This window comes from Corapipo altera, unplaced genomic scaffold (assembly GCF_003945725.1).
Source record: "Corapipo altera isolate COAL_440 unplaced genomic scaffold, ASM394572v1 70, whole genome shotgun sequence".
Taxonomy (NCBI): Eukaryota; Metazoa; Chordata; class Aves; order Passeriformes; family Pipridae; genus Corapipo; species Corapipo altera.
This window is the reverse complement of record NW_020884911.1, coordinates 4,846,704-4,872,146: the sequence shown is the minus strand read 5'-3', so window position 1 is coordinate 4,872,146 and position 25,443 is coordinate 4,846,704. Positions and strand designations below refer to the sequence as shown.

Genomic DNA, 25,443 nt, shown 5'->3' with positions numbered 1-25,443 from the left:
ATGCGACGGTGAAATATTTTTTTAACCCCCCGTCTCTCATCAGGAGCATTTTTGGAGCTTTAAAGCGCTGCCACCCCTCGCCCCGGGACCAGGAGCACATCCGATTATTTACAATTTACAGCGACACCGGTCCCAGGAGCAGCAAACCCTACGCCGAGGATCTGGGTTTTTTTAGGTGAAAAGCCAAAGGGATAACAGCTATTCGGAGTCTGTGGCGGATTCACCAATTCGCATTTCTAGTTCAGGAAAAGCCGTCTGGAGGAAACGGTCCAGGGTTTTGAGAAGCAAGGGACTGCAAGGTGAGTTTTGATTGTGGGCAGCTGCCCTTTCTCTGTCAGAGCACACCCCCACAGATAGGGGCTTTCTTGCTGGGAAATAGCTCTTCAAAAATAAAAGTAGGTACTGAAGGAACATATTGATTTTTGTAACTGTAATGTTGAAATTCCTTTTCTGCTTGCTGTACGTATTAAATATATTCTCACCATTTCCTCTCTCTCCTGTTTCATGATAAAGAGTCAATCCTGCCCCCTGCCCCAACAGAGTCAGACCTGTGTTGGTTGTAAAACAGGATTAACCTACAGATAATAAGTTCAAGGGACTGTATAAAGGAAAAAATATAATCTTATATTCGAGTCTCTTTGACTGTAACAGACTATATTTCTGTGGCAATTGTAGTGCCTGGCTTCCTCAGTTCCTCCACTGATGAGCCCAGTATTTAACTACCTTCTATTTCCTCCTCTAGTCCCCTATTTAATTTCCAGACTTACTGAGGTTTCTAGGTAGCTTCTAAGCCTCCAAATGCACGATTCTGAGCGGCTGCCCCTGCATCCAGCCTGTGTAGGAGGGTACCTCAGGGAGCAGCTGGGAGAGAGCAGCTGTGCTGGAGGCACAGGCAAGCCTGACCCACGGCACGGCACCACGGCTCTCCCGGCACAACAACAACAAACCCTGCACGGCGCAACAACAAACCCTTCAGCTCCAGGGACAATCGCCACTTCCAGCCTGCAGAGACACGTTTAGCCTGCTCTTCGCGGCAAAATAGGGGAAAGGCCTAAGATTTCCTAAAACCAAGTAAGCCCCAAAACATGGTCAGAGCAGAAAGGTCTCACCTGAGGGAGCCAGTACAGCATTACCTGTCCTGAAATGCTGTGACCAGGGCCAATCTATGGTCACAGACTGGATCACATGGAACTAGACCCCCAACCTGCCCTTACACAAGCAGTCTCCACAGCTGGGGTGTCTCTAAAGGCTGAATTCCCCTTGCTACCCCCCAACTACCAGGCAGCAATAACTCTTACCAGCCTCCTCGGGGGGAGCACACAGCACGGTGACAGTGGGGCCACAGCCCTGGAACAACTGCTGGCACATCCAGCAGGAACAGGTTTTTCTGGCCGACTGGCTCCTCTGGGATGTCTCTGCCACTTGCAGCCAGTTTCACAGGCAGCCTGTGGGCAATAGCATGTGGAGTCTACAAGGAAATCAGCCCTCAAGGGGTATTTTGGGTCTTTAGTGACAGTCTAACTGCACTCAGGCAGTGCAGGTGTCAAACAGATCCCCACCTGGAAATAGTTAATGACCAACCCCCAAATTACTGGAGGTGAAAGAACAGCGAGCTGCCTGTGAGGCCAGGGTGTCACGACCCTCCCCATCACAGCTGAGCTGAATTTATCTCAAGAGATTCAGAGAGGGAGAATCTGCCACTTCCCTCGGTGAAATTTCAGTGAAGTGGAATCCATCACCCCGGCAGGGAATGACATTTTAAACTGCTTTAACTCGGTATCAATGTTCAAATTGATTAGCCTATTTCATCTCAATGGAAATTCTCACCTCATTACATTAGCGGCCAAACTTCAAATAATTTTTGAATCAAATACTACTTAAACAGTATTTCAAAAGCTGACAAAATTCATCACTTAATTTCAAATTACTGCCTGCGTTTTATGCTAAATTGTCAATGGATAAAATAGTGTTGGGAGCTGAGGTTTCCTGCTCTGCGGTTTCACAGAAGCCCATTTTCTCTCAGACTTGACAAATGCCTGGCTCCTGACTGAGCAGTGAGCACAGACTCAAATGGGGGCTGTGGACAGTATTTTCTAGCCTTCCCAAACCCGTGTTTCCCCCTGATGGATAGGACACTTGCCAGGGAAGTAAGACCGGCAGGTTTGTTTTTTTTCAAGAGAGGGATGTGAGCCGAACCCAAGCCCTTCATTTCTAGTTATTTCTTTAACAGGTAGGGCAGTGTTTTCCAGCCAGGCTGTAAGTGAGCCTAAGATGCTTCACCATCCAAGTTCCCTCTGTATCTGGTCTGTTATTTGCTTCTCTTTACTGGCTAGAAGCCACTGTGGTAGGCAATGGTACAAAATTCCAGCTCTCAGCACTGTCTCCACCAGCTGTGTTTTAGAAGACATTTTTAATTAAAAGAAAAACCATAATAAAAAAAAAATGGCTTGTTTGAGACGCCAGATCCTGTCCAGCATGGTCTGAAAACACTGCTGCTCCCAGCTTCATCCAGCACTTAGGGAGACCGGCTTAGGGAGCAGGGAGAGCTGCTCCCAGCACACAACTTGTCTTTTAAAACATTACAAGGAGCAGGAGATGCCTCTGTAGGCTGTGGCATCAGAGTGGGAATTCTGAATACGCATCACAGGTTGGTTTAAACCCTGCTTTAAACACCTCAAGGCTCACTGACCTCTGCCTCAGTTGCATTCTCAAAGCTGTGCTGCTACACTGGACTCAGGCTGCTGCATCTCCAGGCAGTGCTGCTACACTGTACTGGGGTAGACCTCTAGTGCTGCCAGAACCAATGCTGCACAATGCTTCTATCACTTAAATAAAATTAAAAAAAAAAAAAAAGACTCCTTTGACTAAATAAGCTGTGATAGAAATATATTTACACTATGCACATTTTTACAGGAAATACAACTTGCTAAAAATTTGCAGTTAATAATACCACCGCCCTGCAATTCACTACAGTCAAAACTAAAGGATTTGAATTTTTAAGTTTTTTATTAGAGAAGTTGAAAGTTTCATCTCGGGACTGACAATAACATAATTATCTCTTTTCATTTATTTTGTTTATAGGAATATGTAGAATTTGTTTGTACAAGCATATACAACAAAGTAATTGGTGCTTAGTACATTGAAATCAGGAATCTGATTTGTTCTAAACTACCAGTTTTCCATGCAGTCATCTTTGAATTGGCAGCATGGACAAATTTCAAGCGGAATGCTTACATGCATTGTTTTGCAATATAACTACAGCAAGCTCTGGAAACATGCAAATTAACACATTAGCAAATTGGTTTTTATATCTAATGGACATAAAAAGGTTATTCCTGATATGAAATTCTGAAAATCTGCATAAATACTTCTGTGTAAAATTAAATTAGTTATGTACTTTTCTTTTACTACAAGTATCAAGAATGCCCACGTAATTAATATACACACATATATATAGAGACCTTGTAATGCTAAAAGTCTTTGTAATTAATCAAACAATATTCTGTGCCATACATTTACTCAGTATTTACCAGCTAGTAGCATGACTGTAGTCATATAGTAGGCATTACAGTCTTAGTAGCATTTGTATCACATGCAAACATACTCTTAGCATTTCTGTTTACTAATTTTTATCACGTGGCAACATGTATGTGATTTTCTACAATGTTGTAATTCCCAAGTGTATAAATACTTTTTACATTTTCACAGTTACAAACTTTTTGCCAAAAGCCATTTAAACAATCTTTTAAGTTACAATGAACTGTAATATCTGGGATCTGCAGCAACAGGATCAAAATGCAATTTCTATACAAGCAATGTAGGATGTAAACTTTTCTTAAAGTGCCTAAAATGTAATTCCTTAGAGCACTGATCAGTTTTGGCACAAATACACTGTATTTCCCTCAGGTTATTCATTGCAGTAACTTTTACAGGATATGGGCTCCTCTCAGACATTATGACAGAGTTGATATGGCACTTGTGAATGACATCATTAGGCTGCAGAAATATCCTGTCAAGTTACTGTTGCAGCTGATGAATTTGGCAGATGACTTTGTACATATTGTACTTCTGAATATATGCAGTTACCTTTCAATTGCCTGCTGCCTGGAAAATACCTCGGAATATAATTTATAATCACCCAAACTCAGCTCCTTGCTATCCTGATTATTAGGGTGACTTGGCATAAGATCCAGTTCAGTGGGCTCGGTGACATGAGGTGCTGAGCATCTGGCGAGTTGTTGCTTGTCGGGATCTGGCAGCAGGGGGGTTTCTACACAAGGTATCACACATGAGAACAGAAATGGTAAATAACATGACTCGACTACAGGGGTTTTTTGCCATTTGAGATGATGTTAAAAGTATCTGTTGTGTTTCGAGGCTCTGATTGTGTAATTCTGGTGCAGGCAAGATGCCTGTTGAGACACAGGAAGGAACACAGGGACGGGGTTTAAAAAACCGTCTTCATCTTCGGATTGGGGTTTTTCTGAACAAAGGAGATTCTTACAGAAATCCAACAAAGGAAATTCAGTGCCCAGTGTTAAAAAAAAAGAAATAAAGCAAACCTTAAGACTTGGTGGTCCATAGCTACACTTTACATATTAAAAACAAAAAACCAAAACAAACCCCTTTTAAAAACAAAACAAAAGAAATAAAACAAAAAAAAAAAAAAGGAAAAAGCCCATTTTTCAACCTCAGCAACGTTATTTTGAATTTTGCTCTCATTTTAAAAGGATGCTGTGTTCTCCAACTTTCAATTTGCTTGTTGAGGCTTCAGACCACTGTTGCTGGCCTGCGATCCATCTCTGCTTCCAGCTTCACCATCTGCTGCATCTCCTTTGCCTGCAATCCAAAATAACCGCATGAAGCGTCGCATTAGACCTTTTGTTCAGAACGAAGCACACGTTCTACATGACAGTGTCTGAGTGAAATACAGGCAAAACACACTGAGATATATATATATATATATATATATAATAACATTATTTTTACACCCCTCAGCCTCCCCCGTGTCATTCTGTTTTCAAAATCAGGTGTAATCCTTATATCTACAAATTCATGGGGAATATTTTTGATCCTATTCCAGGATTCATGGGTTGACTTTCTACAGTGTGTGGTAAAATGCAGAAGCCCCAGTACTGGGGAACAAAGCTAGGTAGATGCCAATTTGACTGTTTCTCCTGACAGGACATGTCTTTGGGAATGTATTCTTCACTGCTGTTCTATGAGTACTCTGATGTGCTAATTTCTGAAATTCTTAGAGACTTCATCTATGATCTGGACTTATTTCTTTCATAAAGGCAAGGAATGACTAAAATCCATCAGTGTAACATATTCCTTGCAGTAGGCAAGATTTTTTTGAGCAGTAATTTTTTAAGTATTAATTTTTTTAAAAATAACCTCCATCTGGCCTGGAGATCCCTAAGATTACAGAGGGAGTGTTTTTCACCTCAGGATTAGACTACTGCTATATGCTTCATGGGATTACACACGCTGAATCCACCTGAAACTGTATCCAAATGCATTATGCAAAATACAGCAATGAATATATGCCAGATCTGGCTATAAACTCTGTGTGCCTGAGGCTTTGCAGGCAGAGTTAAAGTACTGTGTATAAATGGTAACTGACCTGGGAATCCCCTCTTAGAGGGTGTTTTTTTAATTCTTTCCCTCCCTCTCTCAGACACACACAGAGGCACAATTTCTCCTCCTGTTACAGTGTTTTGTTTGAAACTCTGTAGTTTAAAGAAACTGGGAGTCAGCATCTTCATTTTCCCTGAGGCCTCTGAATCTGGGAAGTTATTTAAATCCATAACTCCAAGGACCCTGAATAAATCAACTCAGAGAGCAATCTAATCCACTTATCTTTACAATCAAACTCCTGAGCATTAGGACAAGTTTAGGAAGAGACAACCCAAGCTAATATTTTCTTTGGTGTAACTGCTCTGCACCTGTCATGCAGGGAATAATGGTTAAGGGACTTGACTTACATAAACTCTGTTCCAAAACAAGTTGTAAATGTTGCTTACACAGGGAACTTTGCTACACAGGCTCCTACTTAAGGAGTCACCTATTCTGTATGTGCAAACACATATTTACATGTGTGAAAATGGGCAGATGCAGGTCTAAAGTAATGAGATGCACCACTATTCCTTTTGCAAGGTAAATGTGGATTTATGCAGATGTGACATACCTGCCTTCTTGAAAAATCTAGCCCTGTCCTTTCTTAATCATCATCATCATCATCATCATCTTAGGGAAAAAAGTAATTATGATAACAGCAAAGCAACTGTCATAAATATGATTAAAAATTAATCAACACTCTCCATTTAAATGACTTAAAAGTTTGAAAGTAATGAAGAAATAATTTTAACATGAAAATATGGAAACATAACAAATAAATCAATATGGACAACCTCTTCTGAAATGTTGGCTGGATTTTGCCTGTGTGTGAAATGAAACTCCAGATGAAACAAAACCTTGTCGTTGTTTCTTAGTGACTCACACATTTCACGTTTTAGGCTTGTGACTAAACTACTGGCACACAGTGTCCTATAAATATTCTGCCAATGTATTGTGTACAGAATTGCTGTAGAGAGAACCTGGCTTCAAAGAACACATTAGCATATAGCACAGGACCAGGGTGCCTGGTTTTGCCAGTCTGAGCCTGGTTCAGACAGTGCATTCTGACCCGAACACTCGAGCACAAGACTGGAAGATGAGCCTTCTGGAAGGCAGCACTGAACCCACAGTGAGCCCAGGAAGTGAGGGACAGCCAGTGGACTCTGCTTTCAAGATGCTCTCTAGTGAGACCTCAGCAGGCTAGGAACCATATACAGTAAAATAAGAATAAAAATAATTTTTTCCTAGACTAATGAATGCTTTTTTTCATCATTATGTGTCTATAAATAGATGTTGCTGAGGTGGGTGCTGTCAGTGGTGCAAGATGTTAACAATTCAAGAGAGTAATTCAGATGAGGTAGTACTGTAACCATGGGATGTTCAAGCCCAGTGCAGCTCTTTCCCTTGGTAAGACAGGGGTTAACAGAGATTTCTTGTGAGTAAGGATTACTTAGGGAGCCACAGCAGCACAGCCACATCACAAGTGGAATTGCCATACCTTGTAACATGTTGGAATTTGAAGTGTATTTTAAAGTGCTGGAAGCCTCTTCCTTAAGCACTAGGAAGCTATTTCTAGCCATCTATTCTATATTTGCTATTCGTAGCGTGGAATTACTTATTTTTATTACCATGTTAATATATGTGGGTACCCTTTGTCTGACTATCAGCATTAGCAGGTAATCATACGTATGTTAACACTAAAATAGTTTTCTCAGATCAACAGACACTCTCACGCAGTTCAGAACTCTAAGCAGGTCTTTCAGTAACAGCAGCTAACGTACAAGTTAATCTCTGAATATTTCCTCTGCACATCCCTGTTCATATGCATCTGAATTTGAGATGCTAAAGCACAAAATACTGTTAATATTGTGGCAGGCTCAAATATCTGTGTGCAAACAAGATTAACATTGTGTCCACTATGTCAATGGCACTTCCCAATGGTTGCATTTACAAGGAGGGCTCCAATAATAATGATTTAATTTAGAAGGAAAGCACACTGAAATAATAGTTTGCTTATTATACGTCCATCCTACCTTGTGTTTGAGAGACTGCATGACAGGATTTCAAAAGCTGTTTGTACAAAAATAATAATGTCAAAATTGAGTAATACAACAAGAAGCAAATTAAATGAATGAAAACTGAAGTGAGATTGAAAAATTAATGCAAGAAAAACATACACAAAACAAAACAAATTTAAATTCACAACAGTTTATATTGAAGGCTGTTTCCACCCATAATTCTATTTTTCTACATTGTATATTTCTATGAAAATTTTCTTGCCTTGTTTTGATTGGGGAAAAAAAAAGCTTTGAAATGATCATTAAACAAATACCACCTTTATCTGGATCACACATCAATGTGTATCACAATGAAACCAGAACCAGCTGGGGTTTTGCACTGATGGGGGCTAAAAGAAAACAGTCAAAACAGCACGTGCAAAAATATATGCTCTGATGGATCAAATCAGAGTGAGTTAAGGCATTCCCCCTGTTGAGGACTCCCCCTGTGGCAGAGGCCACCACATGCCCACACAGAAGTGATAACCAGCCTGTGGATGAGTTTACTCCATTTAATCACTGATGACTTAAGCTGACTCCATCCCTGCCCCGAAATGGCGTATGAGGAAGCCCACGTAGGCTGGACCATCACTCAGCAGCAGAAGCTGTAACCCCAGGTGAGAGAAGTATCTAATTGCTCAAAGAGGTGAACCCTTTAATGACTCACACGTATTCCCACCTGCCTTCCTCCCTTATACACAATGTGGTTATCACATGGTTAAAGGCACAGCTAGAATCATTCTCTCTTGTCCTTATGCTTTTAAAAAATGTATCCAAAGCTCTCTGAAGCCAATGGAAAGAAACAACTGATTACACCCACATCTGGATCAAGCCCACCATTTTTTTTATCAACTGTCACGTTCTCTACAGTGACACTACAGATCTGCTGTATCCCAATGTCCTCCCCCAGGCCCTGGCTCCCCTGGGTCCTGCCTTTTGATATGGCCCAGGAGCAGACTGACTGACAGATCCATTCATGCTGGATGTTTCAGATGGCCTCTACAGAATGTTCCTGTGAGGGACCAGAACGTGTGGTTGTCGTTCTGAAGGGAGGTGGGGTGATCAGAAGACAGAGCCCTGGTGGCTGGGGCTTGCTAGCAGTAGCCACCTGAGATCCTACATGCTGTGACCCCCTAGAAGTTACCCAGGCTGCAGCTTTTGGGGCTGTAGGACTCTCTCCTGGCAGTGGAAATACTTGATTTGCATGCACTCTTCCCCTGCAAGATGGCTTTAATTCATGTTATGTTTTCCAGAGAGTTCAACTTCTGAACATTTAATTAACAAAGTAGTAAGTACATAACCCTTGAAAGTAATGGGTATTAAATGTTCCCCTTCTCTCTCACCTCACTGAACTGCTGAGTATATTCCCCTTGCAGTTTACATTTGTAAGTGCAGTACTGCAAGTCCATGCACTTATTACAGCTCTTCTGGCTCAACCTTTCAGCAAGGGAACTGCTCAGAACATAGTGCTGCTTCCACCAGAAATAAGACTAGAATTTTCCTTTCCTTGCCAAGTAGTTTTTTAATTAAAAAAAAAAGGGGGGGGCTTATAAACTAGCAGAAAATGATATGGTATTTTAATTAGGAAAGGGTGTACTAGTACAGATAAAACTCCCCATGCTACTATACATCTCTAGAATTCAGTCCAAACTCTCTGTCTCAGTGAGTTCAGAGATGCTCTGTGCATGCTTCACCTCGAATTTTCCAGTCAGCACTAGAAACGTTAAGTTCCAAAACGAAGGAAACCGATTTGCTTGAGGTACTTTTTTTGAGAGTAACTACAATGGATACGTCGGGTCTTGTACGACTGTCACGTCTCACTAACGAGTATCAATGTGGCTGAACAGCTGCAAGGACAGACTGTGGCTGAGCAGTTCACCACGTGCTTATCTGAAACAAATCTGGTTCTGTATCAATATTTACCTCACCTCACCTCTTCACTTGGACTCCCCGAGCAGGTGAGTGACCGTGAACAAGGTCATTGTCCCCATTTTGGTAAAGACTTACATTTAGGAGCACTCTTACTCAGCCTGACTCTGGTTACTGTTTTCACTACCTTGCTTTTCTTTTAAGCCTTTAAAAGAAGATACCTGCTCATTCTGCTTCTCCAAGACTTCCAGATGCTCAAGTTGAACTTTTTTCAACTGATCCATTTCCTTTGACTGCTTCATTGCCAGCTGTAATTGAGAGAAAATAATTGGGTGGGGAATGTAACACCTTATTAACAAGTAAAATAAAAACTTACTTGAAACATATACACATATATACATATACACATATATGTCGTCCCCCATTTAGATGGCACAAAACATCACAGGAGGCCTATTATATCACCCAAGCTTAAGAAAAGCTATTAATACATTAATAGAGATCTATTACACATATTGCATATAATACATAGAATTAGCAAACACAAGAATAAATAGTAATTCTGCTAATTTGAAATCGATTCATCTGACATAGATGTTAGGTCTTTCACACTACAGGTTATGTGGAACAAAGCAAAGACAAAATCTACTAGAGCTGGATTCCCAACACAGAGAAGTAAAAAAGAATGTCCAGAAATAGTGCCCAGTGACTTGGTCAAGGTTATAGTTACCCTTTTTCTCTCCTCCAGGAACTTTTTTGTGTTGCTGCTGTTCAGTTCTCTGACTCGCCTAAAAAAAAATGCAAACGTTGTCCATGAAGACTCATTGGAAAAAAATAAATCCAAAAGCTACAACAGAGTAGAATCCCAAACTCTTAAGGTATATTTCGGGTTTGGATTATCTGTACCATGTGGGACTAGTGGCAAACTGTACACTCCTATGGCTACACACCTTTACACTTACATTAACAGCATGACTGAAAACTTGGCTGTTGTGAATGAAGTTTGCTTTTCCCCTCACTCAAGAGTGGTAGACAAAACTTTAAAGAATGTTTAATTCATTTGTGCATCCCTTGCTGCACTCTGCCTTCAATTTGTTTTGGTATATAAAAAGTGCTGCATCTCTTAACAGTGGGAAAAATCATCTGATGATCATACACAAAATTACAGCTTATCAATGCTGTTATTCTTAAAGCTGTTACTTAAGCAAAAAGATAAGTATACAATTAATATTTACACAAAATACCTAAATGCAAAGTGTCTCTTCCTAAGATTTCTGTCATGAAAGAGGACAAAAATAGTTCAAAGAGGTGAATCAGCCTAATGACAAAGCCTGAAAACCAGAACTGCATTTCGCCTGCTTTCAGATCTGGGAACAGCTTTATCTCGGAGTCATTAGTGAGGGCTGACATTAACAAAGCACACAGTTACCACGGGCTCTGACAACTCATCCTCCTGATGAGCTGGGAGTGTGCAACACTCCAGGGACTCAGTTCAGCATGAACAGGTTCAAGCTGATTGACCAAAATAGCCCAGTGCCAAGGAGGGAATGTAAAAGAGGAAAGACTGAGCCAGATGGCAAGCCCAAAGTGAAGGGGAAACCCTGAAGGCTTATGAGACAACATCATGTAGGCTCTGCTTTCACTCCCTTTTCAGTAAGGCCCTCATTTCACTTAAAAAGCAAAAGAGGATAATGCACTTGAAGTACAATCATTAAACCCCTTACAGATGTGTTTCAATGTAATTGTGATTAGACCTGCTCTAGTCAGTCACAGATGATCAAGGCATTACATTTATTAAAAGGATAAATATGAGAAAAATCATTATTTTTTCTAAAGCAGTCATCTAAAAATATATTCAGCATAATCATTAGACCTTGTTTCCATGCATAAAAGCGTGGTTTTAAAAGAATTAATCCATGAGTTCCCCTGTCAGCATTTGACAGCATTCTCTCCTCAGGAAGGGAGATCTGATACTTACCTCTCTCTTTCAGCTTTATTTTTGATGGATTTGTCTTGGCTTATGGCTTTGCTGTTCTCCATAGATATTTTAGCCTGGTTGGCACGCATCTCCTTGCTTTCCCTGGGGGAAACCAAAGACAGTCATTAATGCCCAAGATGCAATTGTTGTGGAGGTTGGTTTCCTCTACACTGTGGTTAATTTTGCCCTGGAGGAATTAAGGAAGAGGAAAGAACAAACCACATGAAAACTGCCTTCCTTTGGGTAGAATTTACACAGTTTGAGCAAGCATCCAGAAACCTCCATTTGTTCCAGAGAATAAAATCTGAAAGGCCACTTTAAAGCATTTTTACACTTTGAATGCTGTAAAAGGGTATAAAATACTCTCTTCTCCCTAGTATATAAGTTGTCTTAGTATGAGTTACTATCAGCCACTTAAAAAAAGCAATTTGACTTCTAGAACTGTGTAAAAAAATTTACAAATCCTGCACTCAGAACATAACAGCAATATCAACAATAATAATATTTGCTAGTTGTGGTATAAGCTGACAGACTTTTAAGACTTCTAACTTTAGGACTGAAAAGAGACCTTTGGGCCTGAAAAGAGTGGTTTAGCCCATGGTCAGATTTGTGTGTGGTTTCACCTTCTGACTCAGTGAACCTTTTAGCCTTTCCTGTGGAACGAGAGAGCTGTAACAGGAGGATGGCAATCCCCTTCCAAGGGTAATGTCCTGAGTGGTGTGGTTTGGCTTGGGAGCTGGAAAATTTTCCATGTTCCAGATCTTGACACAGTGCAAGCCCAGGCAGGACCTCAGTCTCTTTTTCTGGACATGATCTTAAGTAGAGAGCTAAACAATTATTGTACTAATTAATCCAAAATTCTAAATATTTTGCATGAAAAGGAGAAGTGTGGCACAGAACAGAGTGCTTAATTTAATGCAATATTGTCACTGAATCTTTTTTAGCTTCCTTTCATCTCTAAAAGACATTAATCATTAAGTAGCATGAGGAAGCTTTGACTAATATTTTTGACAGCTTAAAATTTTTATTAAAGAAGTTTGGTGCTTTTTTTTTTTAATCTCCAAAAGTTCATAAAGTGAAACATTTCCAGGATACAGGTTTAAAAGCAGTGGTATGACAGCAAAAATTAGACTGGGTTCTAAAAAATGTTGTGTGGAGAGCACATTTCATTCCAAATAAGAGCTTTTATTTTCTATACAGAATTTGAAGTCATTTTCAAGCACACTGTCTTAAGAGGAGTACTGAAATAATTCATTTTTATTACTGTGCTTGAGGATATGAAAAAAGTTAGTGTAGGTGTTCAAATTGATTTAGTCTGTTTGCATCAGATATAATTTTAGAGTGAAAGAAGTTAAGAGGATTAGAGGACTACTGTGCATCACTGCTGATTGCAAAATGAGGCTTTGGTCATGGAGATGGTTGAAAGAGCCAACACAACTGTTTATTCTGCAGGTATAATCTAGCTCTGAGCTGCACTGCTGATGGGGTCTTTTCTGGGGCTGTTGGGTTTTCACTTGCAAGAAATAAAAGATATTACTAACAGAGGAAATGAAAAATCTTATCTTCTTTTTAAAATAATCTAGAAGCACTTGTAGATGTAGATGAACCAAGCACTGCTTGATTCTAAAATAGTGCTTCTCAAAGTAAATAAGAAGTTGCAGTGGCCAAAGTTGCAGTGTCAGCTCAACCTCCTGGACTGGGGCTTCAAGTTGAGTCTCCAGTTCAGCAGAAAAACACCCCCCCTATCATGGGCAGTGGTGATGCCTGTAGCCAGAGGTAACTGGAAGAAGTAGATAAGCCAGCATGGTAAAGGAAAAAAAAAAGGATTCTGAAAAATGTGGCGTGGCAAGATTTAACTGCTGACTTCCCACTGTCACACCAACTGCAACTCTGAAATTTATACAAACATGACTTTTAAAGAGACACTTTAGGTGTAAATCTATCCTTGGTATTTATATATATGTACATATTTCGATATGCATTAACATGCCATCAGTATTGTTTGAATAACTAGAAAGCTCTTCTTCTATTAAAAAAGTGCCACCACATAATTTTTCTCTCTCTCTCATGTCATTTCATCCGGAGCACATAATGCTTGTGAATAACAGCTCCATGTCCCCAATTTCTGAAGTGCTGCAGGATCACCACATCCAGGTGAGTAAAGGTAATAGTCTGAGGAGGTGGGGGGCACAGCATCCCCAGAGTTCAATAAGCTTCAGGTTTTTAGTAGTGCCTGCTGCCTTCTGCTTTGTTTTCAAACGAGCTCAAAGCACAAACTGTAATTGTTTTTTGTACTGCACTTGGAAGGAAGGTATCCTACCCTACAGCAGATAACTACACCATTTTAGATTATTGATCCCTCCTCCCAGCCCTGTGCCCTGTGCTGTGATGTCCACCTCATTACCCCGGCTCACAGAGAGGGAAGCAGTGAGAACATCATGCTGAGAGCACGGTCCACCTCCCGCATCACCCTCAGAGATCCTCTTTTTCCTATGGATACCAGAGCTGCCTCTTGGCTGTTACATACACCTCTACAGACAAATGCATATGTCTTCCTACACACAATATATTGCATTAAAAAGTCTACCAATGATTTAGAGTGAAGTCTTCTGAAATATTCATAGATTCAGACACAGTCTTAAATTTGTTTTAAACGGGAAATTCCCCAGTCTGCACATTTAGGACTTAACACATAAATTCCCAAACACACTAAATTGCAATGAATAAAGCAGGAAGAATATTGAAGGAAGAATTTATCAGGATGCAGATTTTCAGATCTAGTTCTTAGTAGCTCTGAAAATAGAGCAATACATGGACTGAACACAAATGATTTCTAACAAGAAAACAAGATCCATTGCTAAGAATATAAGAATCATGTACAAGAAATGACAGTGGGCTGCTTAAACAACATAGAGATACAGAAATTCTAAACCCTAAGACTAAAATTAGGAGAAAAAAAGCTTTAAAAAATTTAAACTTTGCCTTAGTGTATATGTAATAGCTGCCTGGAATGACACCTTCTAGCAAAAATAAAAGAATATGGAAATATGTATGGAAAAGAAAACAAAACCCCCTTACTTTCACAGGGTATATATCAGTAAAATATCTTTTAAGCATTGTGGTGAATAGCAAATAGGATAGAAAAGACTCAAAAAAACCCCCAAGAAGGTGATATGATTTCCTGGGCTGTGTATGATTTGGAGACACAGCATCAAGGACTGCACCTTCCTCTGGCTAATAACTTTTGAATTATGAATTTATATTATAATTTAACAATTTTTGGACTTCATATTTGACTGGGAATGTTTTGCAGGACCCTTGAATAGATGGGTTAACACAGAGATTAACATAAAGATGAGCTCACTACCAGCTTTTTGCTGGGACAATTCTCTGTTGGATGGAAAGCTTGCAGGTCCCAGCCTGTGTTCTCTCTGATGCAAAGATAAGCTGTTTTTTCACTCAGGAGTTTAAAAAATCCTTCTTCAAATGTGATTTCTTTATTCCTTTCCCCCCCTGCTTTTCATGTGAAAGATGTTGAAGCCACTTACATACAAATCTATATATGTATGTGTATATATGTGTGTATGTTCCTATGCTTTTAGGCTCCTTTGGATAATAGATCATAGCATAAAAAAGTGATTTTCTACTTACTGCCATTTTTAGCACCGTGAATACGATGTGTATTTAATTGTATTTGATTTCAAATGGGCAGGATGGTTAATTACAAAAGCAGCAGTGTCATGCAGCATCTTCTGTATTCCCAGTGATATTGTATGAAGGTAAGACATCAGTCTAATGTAGCTTATCCTGCAGCCCCTTGTTTTTATGATCTCACTTTTCATGGATCTTTCATATAATCACCAGTGCTATAAACAGGAGTCCATAAATGACAGCAACTCCAAAGGATTTTTCCATATTTGATATTTCTCATTTTCCAGCCTCTGAATTCAAGTTTCAGGGTAAAGTCGATGCAAACTACCATTGCACCTGCTGCCTTTAATGAAGTTCAGATAACCCAAACCAGCTAAGAAGCACATTCCTTCACCTCCCTAAACCTTGTCTGATCACTTCTTTTACTTCTCCCATGCATTCAGCCCAGTATCTCCGACAGCAGTACAGAGCCGCCAACACTAAAAGTAAACCATAACCCAAAGCAGACACAAACCACATCATCAGGTAGCACTGCCCTGCTCACCTGTCATGGGAAAACTTCAGCTGCTGGGTTTGTTGTTCATGAGCATTAATCAGCAGTTTCTTCAGTAGTTCACACTGTTGGTTCAAGTGCAGGTCACGGATCTCTTGCTCTTCGGCGCTGTGCGTGTTGATCATCTCGGACCACTCTTTAGTGTGCTGAGCCACGATCTCCTTGACCTGGGGGGAAGCAACAGCAGCTTTGTTAGAGGTGCTCAGATAGGCTGGGAGATCAACTCTTCCTGCTGCTGAAGCTGATGTAAAGACAACCATAAAACAGGTTGTAAAGAATGTAGCTCAATTGTGAAAAATGAAGTTACACTAATGAAGTTGCCTCCCAGGGTAGCAAAGCCACCAAGGACACTACCACTGACTATAAAACCAGGTGTAAAGTAATCCCTACTATCAGGATACTATTATCTGAAGTGCCCTAAATAGAAAAGCTCTTGACTGTACTACCCTTATTTTAAAACCTTCTCTGAGTGCATAATAAAATGGTTTCATATTTTTGATTGCCAAGAAAAAAATATATATTAAAAAGTTCTGAACTTAAAAATGGAAAAACCTAGTGAGACAGTCTTTCATTTTGTGGAGACAGTTTTACACACACACTCAGTTTACAGAGAAATCCTGTGTTTAATACAACCTGAAACTGAAGATGGGCTACATATCTTTGTTTGATATTCATTAAGTCAGCAGGGAATCTGACAAGGTTTCTTCTCTTCCTTATCTCCCAAGACCCACAAGAATAATGAGATTAAAGTTTTGGAATGTTCCCAAGAGACAATATTAAGAAGTTTAAATCACCAGAGTTGTTATTATAATAACATATCACACTCAATGATTTCGAAAAGCAGCTAATAGAAAGATATGTTTTATTATCCTTTAATAATTATCCTTGGGTATTTTGACATGCTATCCTACTTTTCCATAGATGGTATATAAAATATGCTTCCCAATAAATCTATTTTCAGGTAATCATTTCAGCTGCTACTATAGTAATTAATAACATCTGGGTCATCTTCTACCAAAGTAAATTTGATTTTTTATATAAAAGGTTGCCTCAATATTGCTCAGAAAGTGAGAGATTGATTGCCAGTATGTCAGCTCCTCTGAAGGCCCTCTTACACAAAGCTCACGTCGCCTATTAAATCTGGACCCCTAATGAAAAAAAAAGGCAAATAATTTTGGAACAGATCAGGGTCACCACTACCTAAAAAACAGATTTGCATTTAACTACAGCTAAATAGTGGTCCCATATCAAAACAGGTAGGGTTGGAGGCAGAAGCAGCTGATGGGGAACAACCTGGAGTTGTTCTGCAGCTGTCAGAAAACAACAAAAGCATTTTGAGGCAGAAGTTGGTACAACTAATACAGGTCTAAATCATCAGGGTTTTTCAAGAGTGAGTGTACCTCCAAAAAAATGAGCTATGCTTATTTTTGTGCTCGTGGGTAAATGTGCTACTAAGCCAGAGCCTGTCAACTATGAAATGATATGAAGGATGTGGAGCAGTCAGTGGGAGTAGTGTTTTTAGTAAGATGTTCAAGAGGCAGTACTGCCTTCAGAGCCAGAAAAACAGGAGGATTCCATTTTAAAATGAGTAAAAATAAATGCTTGGATTTTGGTAAGGAAGTGAAACTAATTTTTCAGATGGAGTTTTTGAAAGGCTGAGGGGCAGACACTCCAGCTCTCCTCTGGCACACACCCAAGGCACTTCGGTTAGGACCAAGGGAGACCTAGAGTGGACTTAGGAGAGCTAAAGGTCATGGCTGAAGTTCTTAGGAAACCTTGTTCCTTATTTATTTTCAATGCAAAGTTTCCAGATGGAGTCAGCTCCATCCATGACTTGAAGGAGAAAAGGGACAGGTAGATGGATCCAAAGTCCTGGGTCTAACTGGGACCACGGCAGAAGAGGGACCACACACTCAGAAAGCAGAAAGTATAAATCAGAATGTTTGAAAGTGCTAATATTTAAAAAAGACAAGTACCATTATATGACTCAGGGAGCAGGCCAAGTGTTTTCCTCCACTGCTTGCTGCTGTGTGACTCTCCCAAACAGTCTGTCACTTAAGACTGTGTTCCAGACTAATTGAAATATTAGGAAGTGCAGGGGATATTAACATATGAGCTCTGATTTCCAGCCACAGTTTTACATCACCCTAAAATGACAGGCAGGCATTCCAGTAAACAAAAAAGTGTGTTCCTCTACTTAAAGCCTCCTTATGCTGTAGAGAAAATGCAAAACAAACTTTGCATAAAAAAAAAAGAAGCATGACTTAATAAAATAGTGAAACAAATAGATGAATAAACAGTGGAAGCCCTGGTGAAAGCAAGTCTTTAGTGACTTAGCTGTAAAGAGTATTTACAGAGCCCAAGTAAATGCAGGGAAACAAAGACTCAAGGGCTTGTTGCAAGTGAGTAATGTGATAATTATTTTTAAATGGTTACTGTTATAAACTACAGAGGAGTGTGAAGGCAGGAATTCTGTCTCTCAGGTACACTGACACCAAAGAATCATATCTCAAGTTGGAAGGATCCATAAAGATCATGGATTCCAACTCCCAGAGAGGAACCCTGCAAGGAGACTACAGCAAGCACTACAGCACCTTCAGTATTTAACCTGAGAAGGAACTAAGAATCACAAAACCCCTGCCCCTGTTAATGGACAGATGTGCCAGTGATGTGCTGCTAATTCCAGAATCAGCATGCAGTCTAAGAAACAAAACTTGTTTATGAGTTTTTCTCCAGGGATGTGAGAGAAAGAGAAGCTTTGCTTTAAATTACATATCCACCAAGCCAGGAGTCTCATTTCAGGTACAGCAAGATATAACCTGATGAGAAGGATGTAAGGGATGTGCCAAACACCAGTTAGAAGACTTTAAATTTGACTCAGATTCAGAAGAACTTAGAACTCATGGCCATTAGAACATCTGAAATCCAATTTCGCTGTGGATCTGTGTTACACTTCAAAGTTCAGATGTAGCAAACTCAGAGTACATCCCCGCTTTTCTCCAATTTACTAGCATCATAGTTAAAACTACTATTCCATTTTCACTGGGATGTGCTCTTGTTCTACTACATTCCACTATTAAAGCAGTGTTGCCTGTCCTAAAGGATAGGAAAAATAACCATTAGCTAACTTCTCTCTTTCCTGTTCTACAGACTCTGTTTGCCAGCCTGTCTTTTCATCTGTTCCTTCACTGGGCCCAAGAGACTAATTAAAATCTTGATAAGGAACTTTATTTTGCACAGCATATATGCAAGATGTTTGTTTAGTCACTAAGTTCAAGCAGGAATGATCTTTGAAGTAATCTTTCCTTTTTTGCCTTTTCATCCTCTGCCTGCTTGATATTGGGTCCCACTTTTCTAATGCAGGGGAGTAATTTGCATTTGCTACGTTAATCGTGTGTGAAGTACACGTTGGGACATTCAGATCTAATTTAAATATTTTATGTCAAACTTGGGCTGGATGTTTCCTCATGACAGGAGGAGTTTTGTTAGATGAAAAGGTCTCTGGTGTTAAAGGTATACATGCATATTTTGGTACAGAGCTGCACTGGAGGGCATGAGCTGTAATTAAAGCTGAATCATGTTCCAATCTGATATCAAAATTAGTGGGCCAAAAGCTGTGAAATGCTGAACAACTGTTAATTAATCAAACTCCCAGTATATCAGAGTAATGCAGTCAGCATCTCAGAATTTAATCTAATTTAATTGCACCTACATTCATCTAAGATAAAAGTTAATTTCCCTATGGTCTTGGGCACTGTTTTCCAACCTGTTGCTTGCAAACCTTTGAATGATCTCTAGGAATAATTCAAGGGCCCACACAAGGAAATTGAAACAAAAAAAGTCAGTAAATAATCTGGACAATTTTGATGGAACCACAGTGAGCAAGACACTGAAAATCACTAGAGAAAACCAGAGAGGCAGATGACTTACAGAAGAGTTCTTTGGGAATTATCCAAAACACAGAAGCTTGGCATTTCAAGTCTTATAGCTGAGTCTTACATTTAAGTCTCCTTTCAAAATGTCATCCTAAAACCTGACAGGGGAGTGGACAAAATTCAATCTTTTTTTTTCCAGATATGGATTAAATTGAAGGGAACCAGTCTGAAAGCAGGATTTCAAAAGGAAAACAGCTCAGAAACTGCATATATTTGTGGAAAGGGAGAACATGAGTCACATTTGTTGGATTTGGAAGACTAATGAACATTTGGATGTCCCTTGTGTACAAATGACACCTCTTAACTCCAGACTGTGAATGACACAGGTGAGAAGCAGGGGCCACAGCAAAGGATTTTCTATATAATATAACTTCAAGTGAGTTTTGGAGCTTATGTCTGGATGATCAGGAGCTAGTGCTCCTCAGAGAGTTTATTTCACTAAGAGATTAATGAATTTTGTATTTTCTGGGTTGCCAACAAATTTGGTTTTATTTAAGGCAACAGTTCTAGACTTCTCATGGGGGAAGAAGATGGAAGGATAAGAGAGCACATTAGGTTTTATCCCTGGGGGCTTGCTCCGTGTTCAGCTGAGAGGGCAGCAACAAGAAAGCAACCTTGTTTAGAAAACCAAGATCTTCTCCACATGGAATAATAAAACCAAAGAATAAAGCTAAAAGAAGACAAGATGAACATTAACTTATTCTAGCCTCAAAGATGTGGCTCTGTTTGTTAGTATTTTCTATACTTGTCTGATTCTTTTCACAGGTTTCAGCTTTTACTGGGGTCAGTCTCCAGCACGCTCTTCCCCCTGGAGATGTTTTTGCACATGGATGAGCCTTCTGGTGTCCCTGCCACCCTCTAGTCTGGATATCTTTCAGAAACTTGAAAGCATGTCAGCAAGTCATGGATAAAACTTCCAAAGGGAATAGGAAGCCAGAGAACACAGCAGTGGTACAGGAGTACAGAGGAAGCAGCTCTAAGCAACTTGGTGCGAGCCATGAGCTTGAGAACAGCTTTTCCAAATGAATGGAAGTTGAGTCCCAGAGCACCTTCATTCTCCAGCACCTTGAAGAAAACAAAGCCACTACACAAGGGGGGGAAAAAAATTACTAAAAATAAGAAGGCACTTGGTTCAAGAGCAACTTGGGCTCCTCCTCCCCTAAGAGACAGACCAGCAAATGTCCACAGTGACAACGATGGAAAATGAAAAAGACACTTCTCTATGTATATATTTTGGGAAAGTATTTAGCAACCAAATTTCATATAACACAAATTCTCTTTGTTTAGCTAAAACCAACACAAATGACCAGTTTTGCTTCACAAGGAATGAATATGGCACTTTCTTCAATTCAAAACAGCAGGAAACTGATGCTGCTTTTAAAAATTCTCTTAAGAAACACTTTTAGACACTCAATTACTCCCATTCTTTTCAACATGTTATTATTGCTGAAAATCATTCATATGCTTCCAAGAAAATTAACTACCAGTTGGGTCTCAAAATCTCCCTTTCAGATGTTGCATGTGTTAAAATTGGCTGTTTGCTTACCTTAGATTTGTGATCTGATGTTAGTGTCTGAATTTTAATTTCCGTTTCTTTCTTCAATTCAACACAATTACTTCCCCTAAAAAAAAAGGAAAATTGCAAATGTGTGCCACAAGTTAAACATCTCCCCATTCAGTCAGCTCTTACTAATTAAAATGTTAATCAAAGTTGAAGTGCTGCAGTGTATTGGAATCAAATTATTTCTTCTGGCAATGTATTCACAACTTACAAAATATTGTTGGATTAATGACCATTCAATTCAAACACCACATGATTAATTCTGGATTGGCCCTGCATTTATTCTATCACTGAGGATGTGTCAGGCATCTCCATTTATGACACTTGGTTCCTTTTCCAGGCTTAAAATACCTTGCCAAGAAAAAGCAGTTTCTGCCTGAAAACTTCCAGGCATATTCACTGCCTTGCCACGGTTTTATTCTCTGTTTTAAAAATAATTGTGCTACTTTTATTTCATTTGAGGAAGAGAAAAAAGAAGTTACTTGATTAATTACCTCACAGGGTGATCTGGGAACCCTAAATTTGAACACCTATTGAAAATGTAGGTGTCCCTCTGTGAGAAAACAGAAGTGAATGGGTTGCAAAGAAAGCGTTGGAACACACCAACCCATGTGGATGAATCCAAGCCATTGGATACCTTATATGACTTGGAAAGCAGTGAATCTTGAAGACATCCCTCCCTCCTGCAACAAGACTTTGTGTTTGGGTCAAGTGTTAAGGGGGTTGAATACCAGTTTCAAAGCTTGTTTAATGCAGGAGGAGTGTGTGATTCCAAGGAACAGGCTGGCAAAAAGCCTGGAGAAGGCCATCCTGAAGCTCCCCTGATGTGCCTGTGAGTTAGGAGATGGATGGCTTCTACCTCTCACCCACAGAACTGCCTCCACTAAGCCCAATTACTCAGGGTGCACTAGGTGGGACGAAAAACTATTCCACTGCAGCTACAACAGGAATTTCAATTACTGCCTCACCAGAGTCAATACGGTTTTGAAGGCTGACAAGCTCCATCATTAACAATCTTTTTCCAGTGAAGGGTTTTTACAACAGAATACAAATTCACACAGTGTAAGTCTCTGTTATTTTGTCTGGAATAATACAATATATTGAGAGAGGTCTACTTTAACATCACTGTAATATTTCTGTGTCAGATTATCCACTGATGCAAAGTGGTGCAACTCCACTGAGGGGATGGAGCCACGTTCATTTATCACCAGCAGCTGGCCCTAATAAGAACAGTCACTGCTTGACTGCAGAAACCTTAATATGTTTGCTCCAAGAAAGGAGATTTACGAAACTCTTAACAACTTTAAATCCTACTTTTTTATTAAAGTACTGCTAAACTTAGGGAAAATGGCTGAAAATTTTATCATCAAGCAGTACCAGGTCAGCCCTTACTGAAAACAGTAGTGTGGTGTGTCCTGTGTTCCCCAGGGCCACAAGAAGGATTAGTCATTTATTTTCTAGCCATAGCAAGGGAAATTTTGTAGAGATTTATAATGCACTTTTGACACTTTAGAAGTAACCTAAAGTCATAAGCAGAGGTTCTGACCACTGTTACCTCCACCTCAAAAACAACAGCGGGAAGGAATTTGATTATCCATGTGGGTAGCTGAGATCAGTCTGGCTGTAAGGAATATATGATTTGTCATATACTGTGAAAGAGATTGGTTCTTAGGTAAATCAAACATATTTTATCCCCAATCAGTCTAATTAGTTCAATCACTGGACTTTCAGAATCCCAGACATCAAAACCACCAGCTGATCCCTTCTCTGGAAACACAGCTTTCAGGATATCTCAAGGCAACTTCCAGCCAGTTTGGACACTGGACATAAGGGAATTGCCTTCAGCTGCAGTGGAAGAGTCCACAGTTAAACCATCAAGTCATAGCTGGGAACAAAGACCCAGTGACAGCGCAGCCCAGGGTCACATATCCCTGCTCACACACACACAGACAGTTTAATTTCTGGACAGTCTGAGTAAATCAGGAGGATCTTTATGTGCCCTCACTCCATTTCAGAGTGGGAACACAAACATACCTATGCCCATAAGCCTCTCTGATATTTTTAAGCATTTGAAGTGTATGACAGAAATAGCACAGGGAGCAAAATCCTGTCCATCTGTTGGAGAATTAGCATGTGATTAAAAATTCTACTTTGCTGAACAATATGCAGTTGACATTTGTCACACGGTGTGGCAGAAACAGATCACAAAAAAACTGCACAAGATCAGAACAGAAAGTCCTCTATACACCTATCAAAAGCCTTTTTGTCAGGAAATAACTGTCACTTTCAGAATTAAAGCCTTGAAAACATGTTTTACATGCTCTTTTACAACTTTTATTTCTTGCAAAGGTTCCAAAATGACAGCCAAGGAAATGGAGCAGGTCCTGTACTCACTGAACCCAGGACTCTGGATTCATCAGGTCATTTAAGTTCAATAAAATTTTTAAGTCCCAACCAATGTGTTCACTTTTAAGCATGTCCTTTAGTACACTGCACAGCTGGGATGTGCAAAAGCACCTTGCTGAATGGGCTTCCAGGGCTTCATATGCAAAGACCTTGAAGGAAGTCAAAATATTTGGATGCAGAATTAAAAAGTGTTTTCACAGAAGGTCTGTGCTATACTGGTTTTGATTTGGCTGTTAATTAGATACCAACGGTTATTCTTGTAAAACTGAAAGAGCCATCAGATGACTGAGAGCTCTGGAGCCCACGGAAAGTATGGAGTCATGGTAAGGAACAGTATTTGCCTTTGTAGTGGATCTGCTTCTGGGGTGGTCATTTCCAACTTTTTTCTTTTTTTCTTTAACAACCTGACAATTTAAAACTATCATAAAGGCTTTGGTTTCCATGGAAGAAGTGTTATGACATTAAGAAAAGCTGCTGCAAGTAGCCAATGAAGTGATCTCAAACTGGGAATCAAATTATCAGCTACGTTGGTACTTGTCCCATTTGGGGTTACTCTGGGAAGCATTGTCATCCAGAGCTTCCTATTTACTATTTATTGCACAGAGACAGCCACTACTATCATTAACTTTCTGATACACCTTCCTTTGCTGTTTTGTCAAGACAGGCAGAGCCACTCGGCTGCTTCTCAGTCCAACAGGAACACTGAGATCCTTTAGTACCAGAGCACAGAGAAGCCTTTCTTCCCCCAAGATAATTATGGTGTAATGTCTATGGATTAGTTCACTGCCACTGTGGTAAATAACCTGACTGTAATTATAAATCCAAGTAATCAATAACCTTTTGCTGTGTTACTCTGAATGAAGCTGAATTAAAGCCACATTAAATTAATCCGTCCTGTAGCTGTCCCCTCTCTCTTTGGAGAATTAGTAATTTTCCAGAAGAAACTACTTGAATTAAAAATGTTTGGGTGCTTACAGTTCTCCTCTCTTGGACAAAAAAAGTACATGACCTTTTTAAAGAGTTTGTGAGCTTTCAATAATTTAGTGAGGAGAATTCTCCTTACCATGTTTACTTCTGACAATTCTATTTCTGTTCCGTTGCAAGTTTACAACACGCACACTCAAAAAAACATCACCATTCCAAATAATTTATATAAAAAGCATTGGTGGAAGGATCCAGTGCCAAACAGGCATCTCTGTTCAGTGCTCAGTGAGTGAGTTCGTTGCCAGATGACAACAATAAGAAATTAAGACTAACTATTAGGATAGGTGGATATAGAACTAAAGTAATTCCTGCTGTCTCCATGAAATGCCAGTCACAGGGTAAAAGGTGGAGAGGAGAAACTGCTGCCAGATTACACCACAGCAGCAAGGCAGCAGCAGGTCCTGCCACTGAATTCCAAATTAGAACTAGATATTTTATTAAAGTCCCCCAGCATCTTCCAGGAACTTTTCTGGGACAAGCAGGAGATTCACACAGATAATATCCCAGGCCATCAGCTACTGCAAATCAAAACATTTTCACTCAAGTCAAAGGAGTAGTACTGATCTATCCTAGCTGAGGAAATGAAGGATTCTTAAAAAAAAAAAAAAAAGATATTTTGACTCAACAGTGCAGCAAAACTCTATTATTCTAAACCATTCAGGACTTAGAAGCCAGCTTTCCCCCCAGAAAACCAAATCTTTGGTCATTAGGGCTATTGAAGACCTCACTGAACACAAACTCCCTGGGGAGTGCGGTGAGACCAGATCAAATCACAGAGAGAAAACTTCGGGGCAGCTCCTTCACTTTTGCTGTTAAAACTCCAACAGCAG

General features: G+C 39.8%; 1 protein-coding gene across 7 annotated transcripts in view; it reads right to left on the bottom strand.

The window, feature by feature from the left end:
- Nucleotides 1–2,987: 2,987 nt before the first annotated feature.
- Nucleotides 2,988–25,443, bottom strand: part of PLCB4 (phospholipase C beta 4) — a 188,133-nt gene continuing 165,677 nt past the window's right edge. For 4 of the 7 annotated variants that reach the window (XM_027653844.1, XM_027653841.1, XM_027653843.1 and 1 more), the window contains 7 exons: nucleotides 21,209–21,284; nucleotides 15,719–15,894; nucleotides 11,524–11,625; nucleotides 10,276–10,333; nucleotides 9,767–9,853; nucleotides 7,653–7,689; nucleotides 4,751–4,839 (listed from right to left, as the gene is read on the bottom strand). In XM_027653844.1, coding sequence (XP_027509645.1) covers nucleotides 4,751–4,839; nucleotides 7,653–7,689; nucleotides 9,767–9,853; nucleotides 10,276–10,333; nucleotides 11,524–11,625; nucleotides 15,719–15,894; nucleotides 21,209–21,284 — 625 coding nt within the window. Of the gene's footprint in view, nucleotides 4,840–7,652; nucleotides 7,690–9,766; nucleotides 9,854–10,275; nucleotides 10,334–11,523; nucleotides 11,626–15,718; nucleotides 15,895–21,208; nucleotides 21,285–25,443 lie in introns of all 7 variants that reach the window. The other 3 variants (XM_027653842.1, XM_027653845.1, XM_027653846.1) reach the window with 3 other exon arrangements.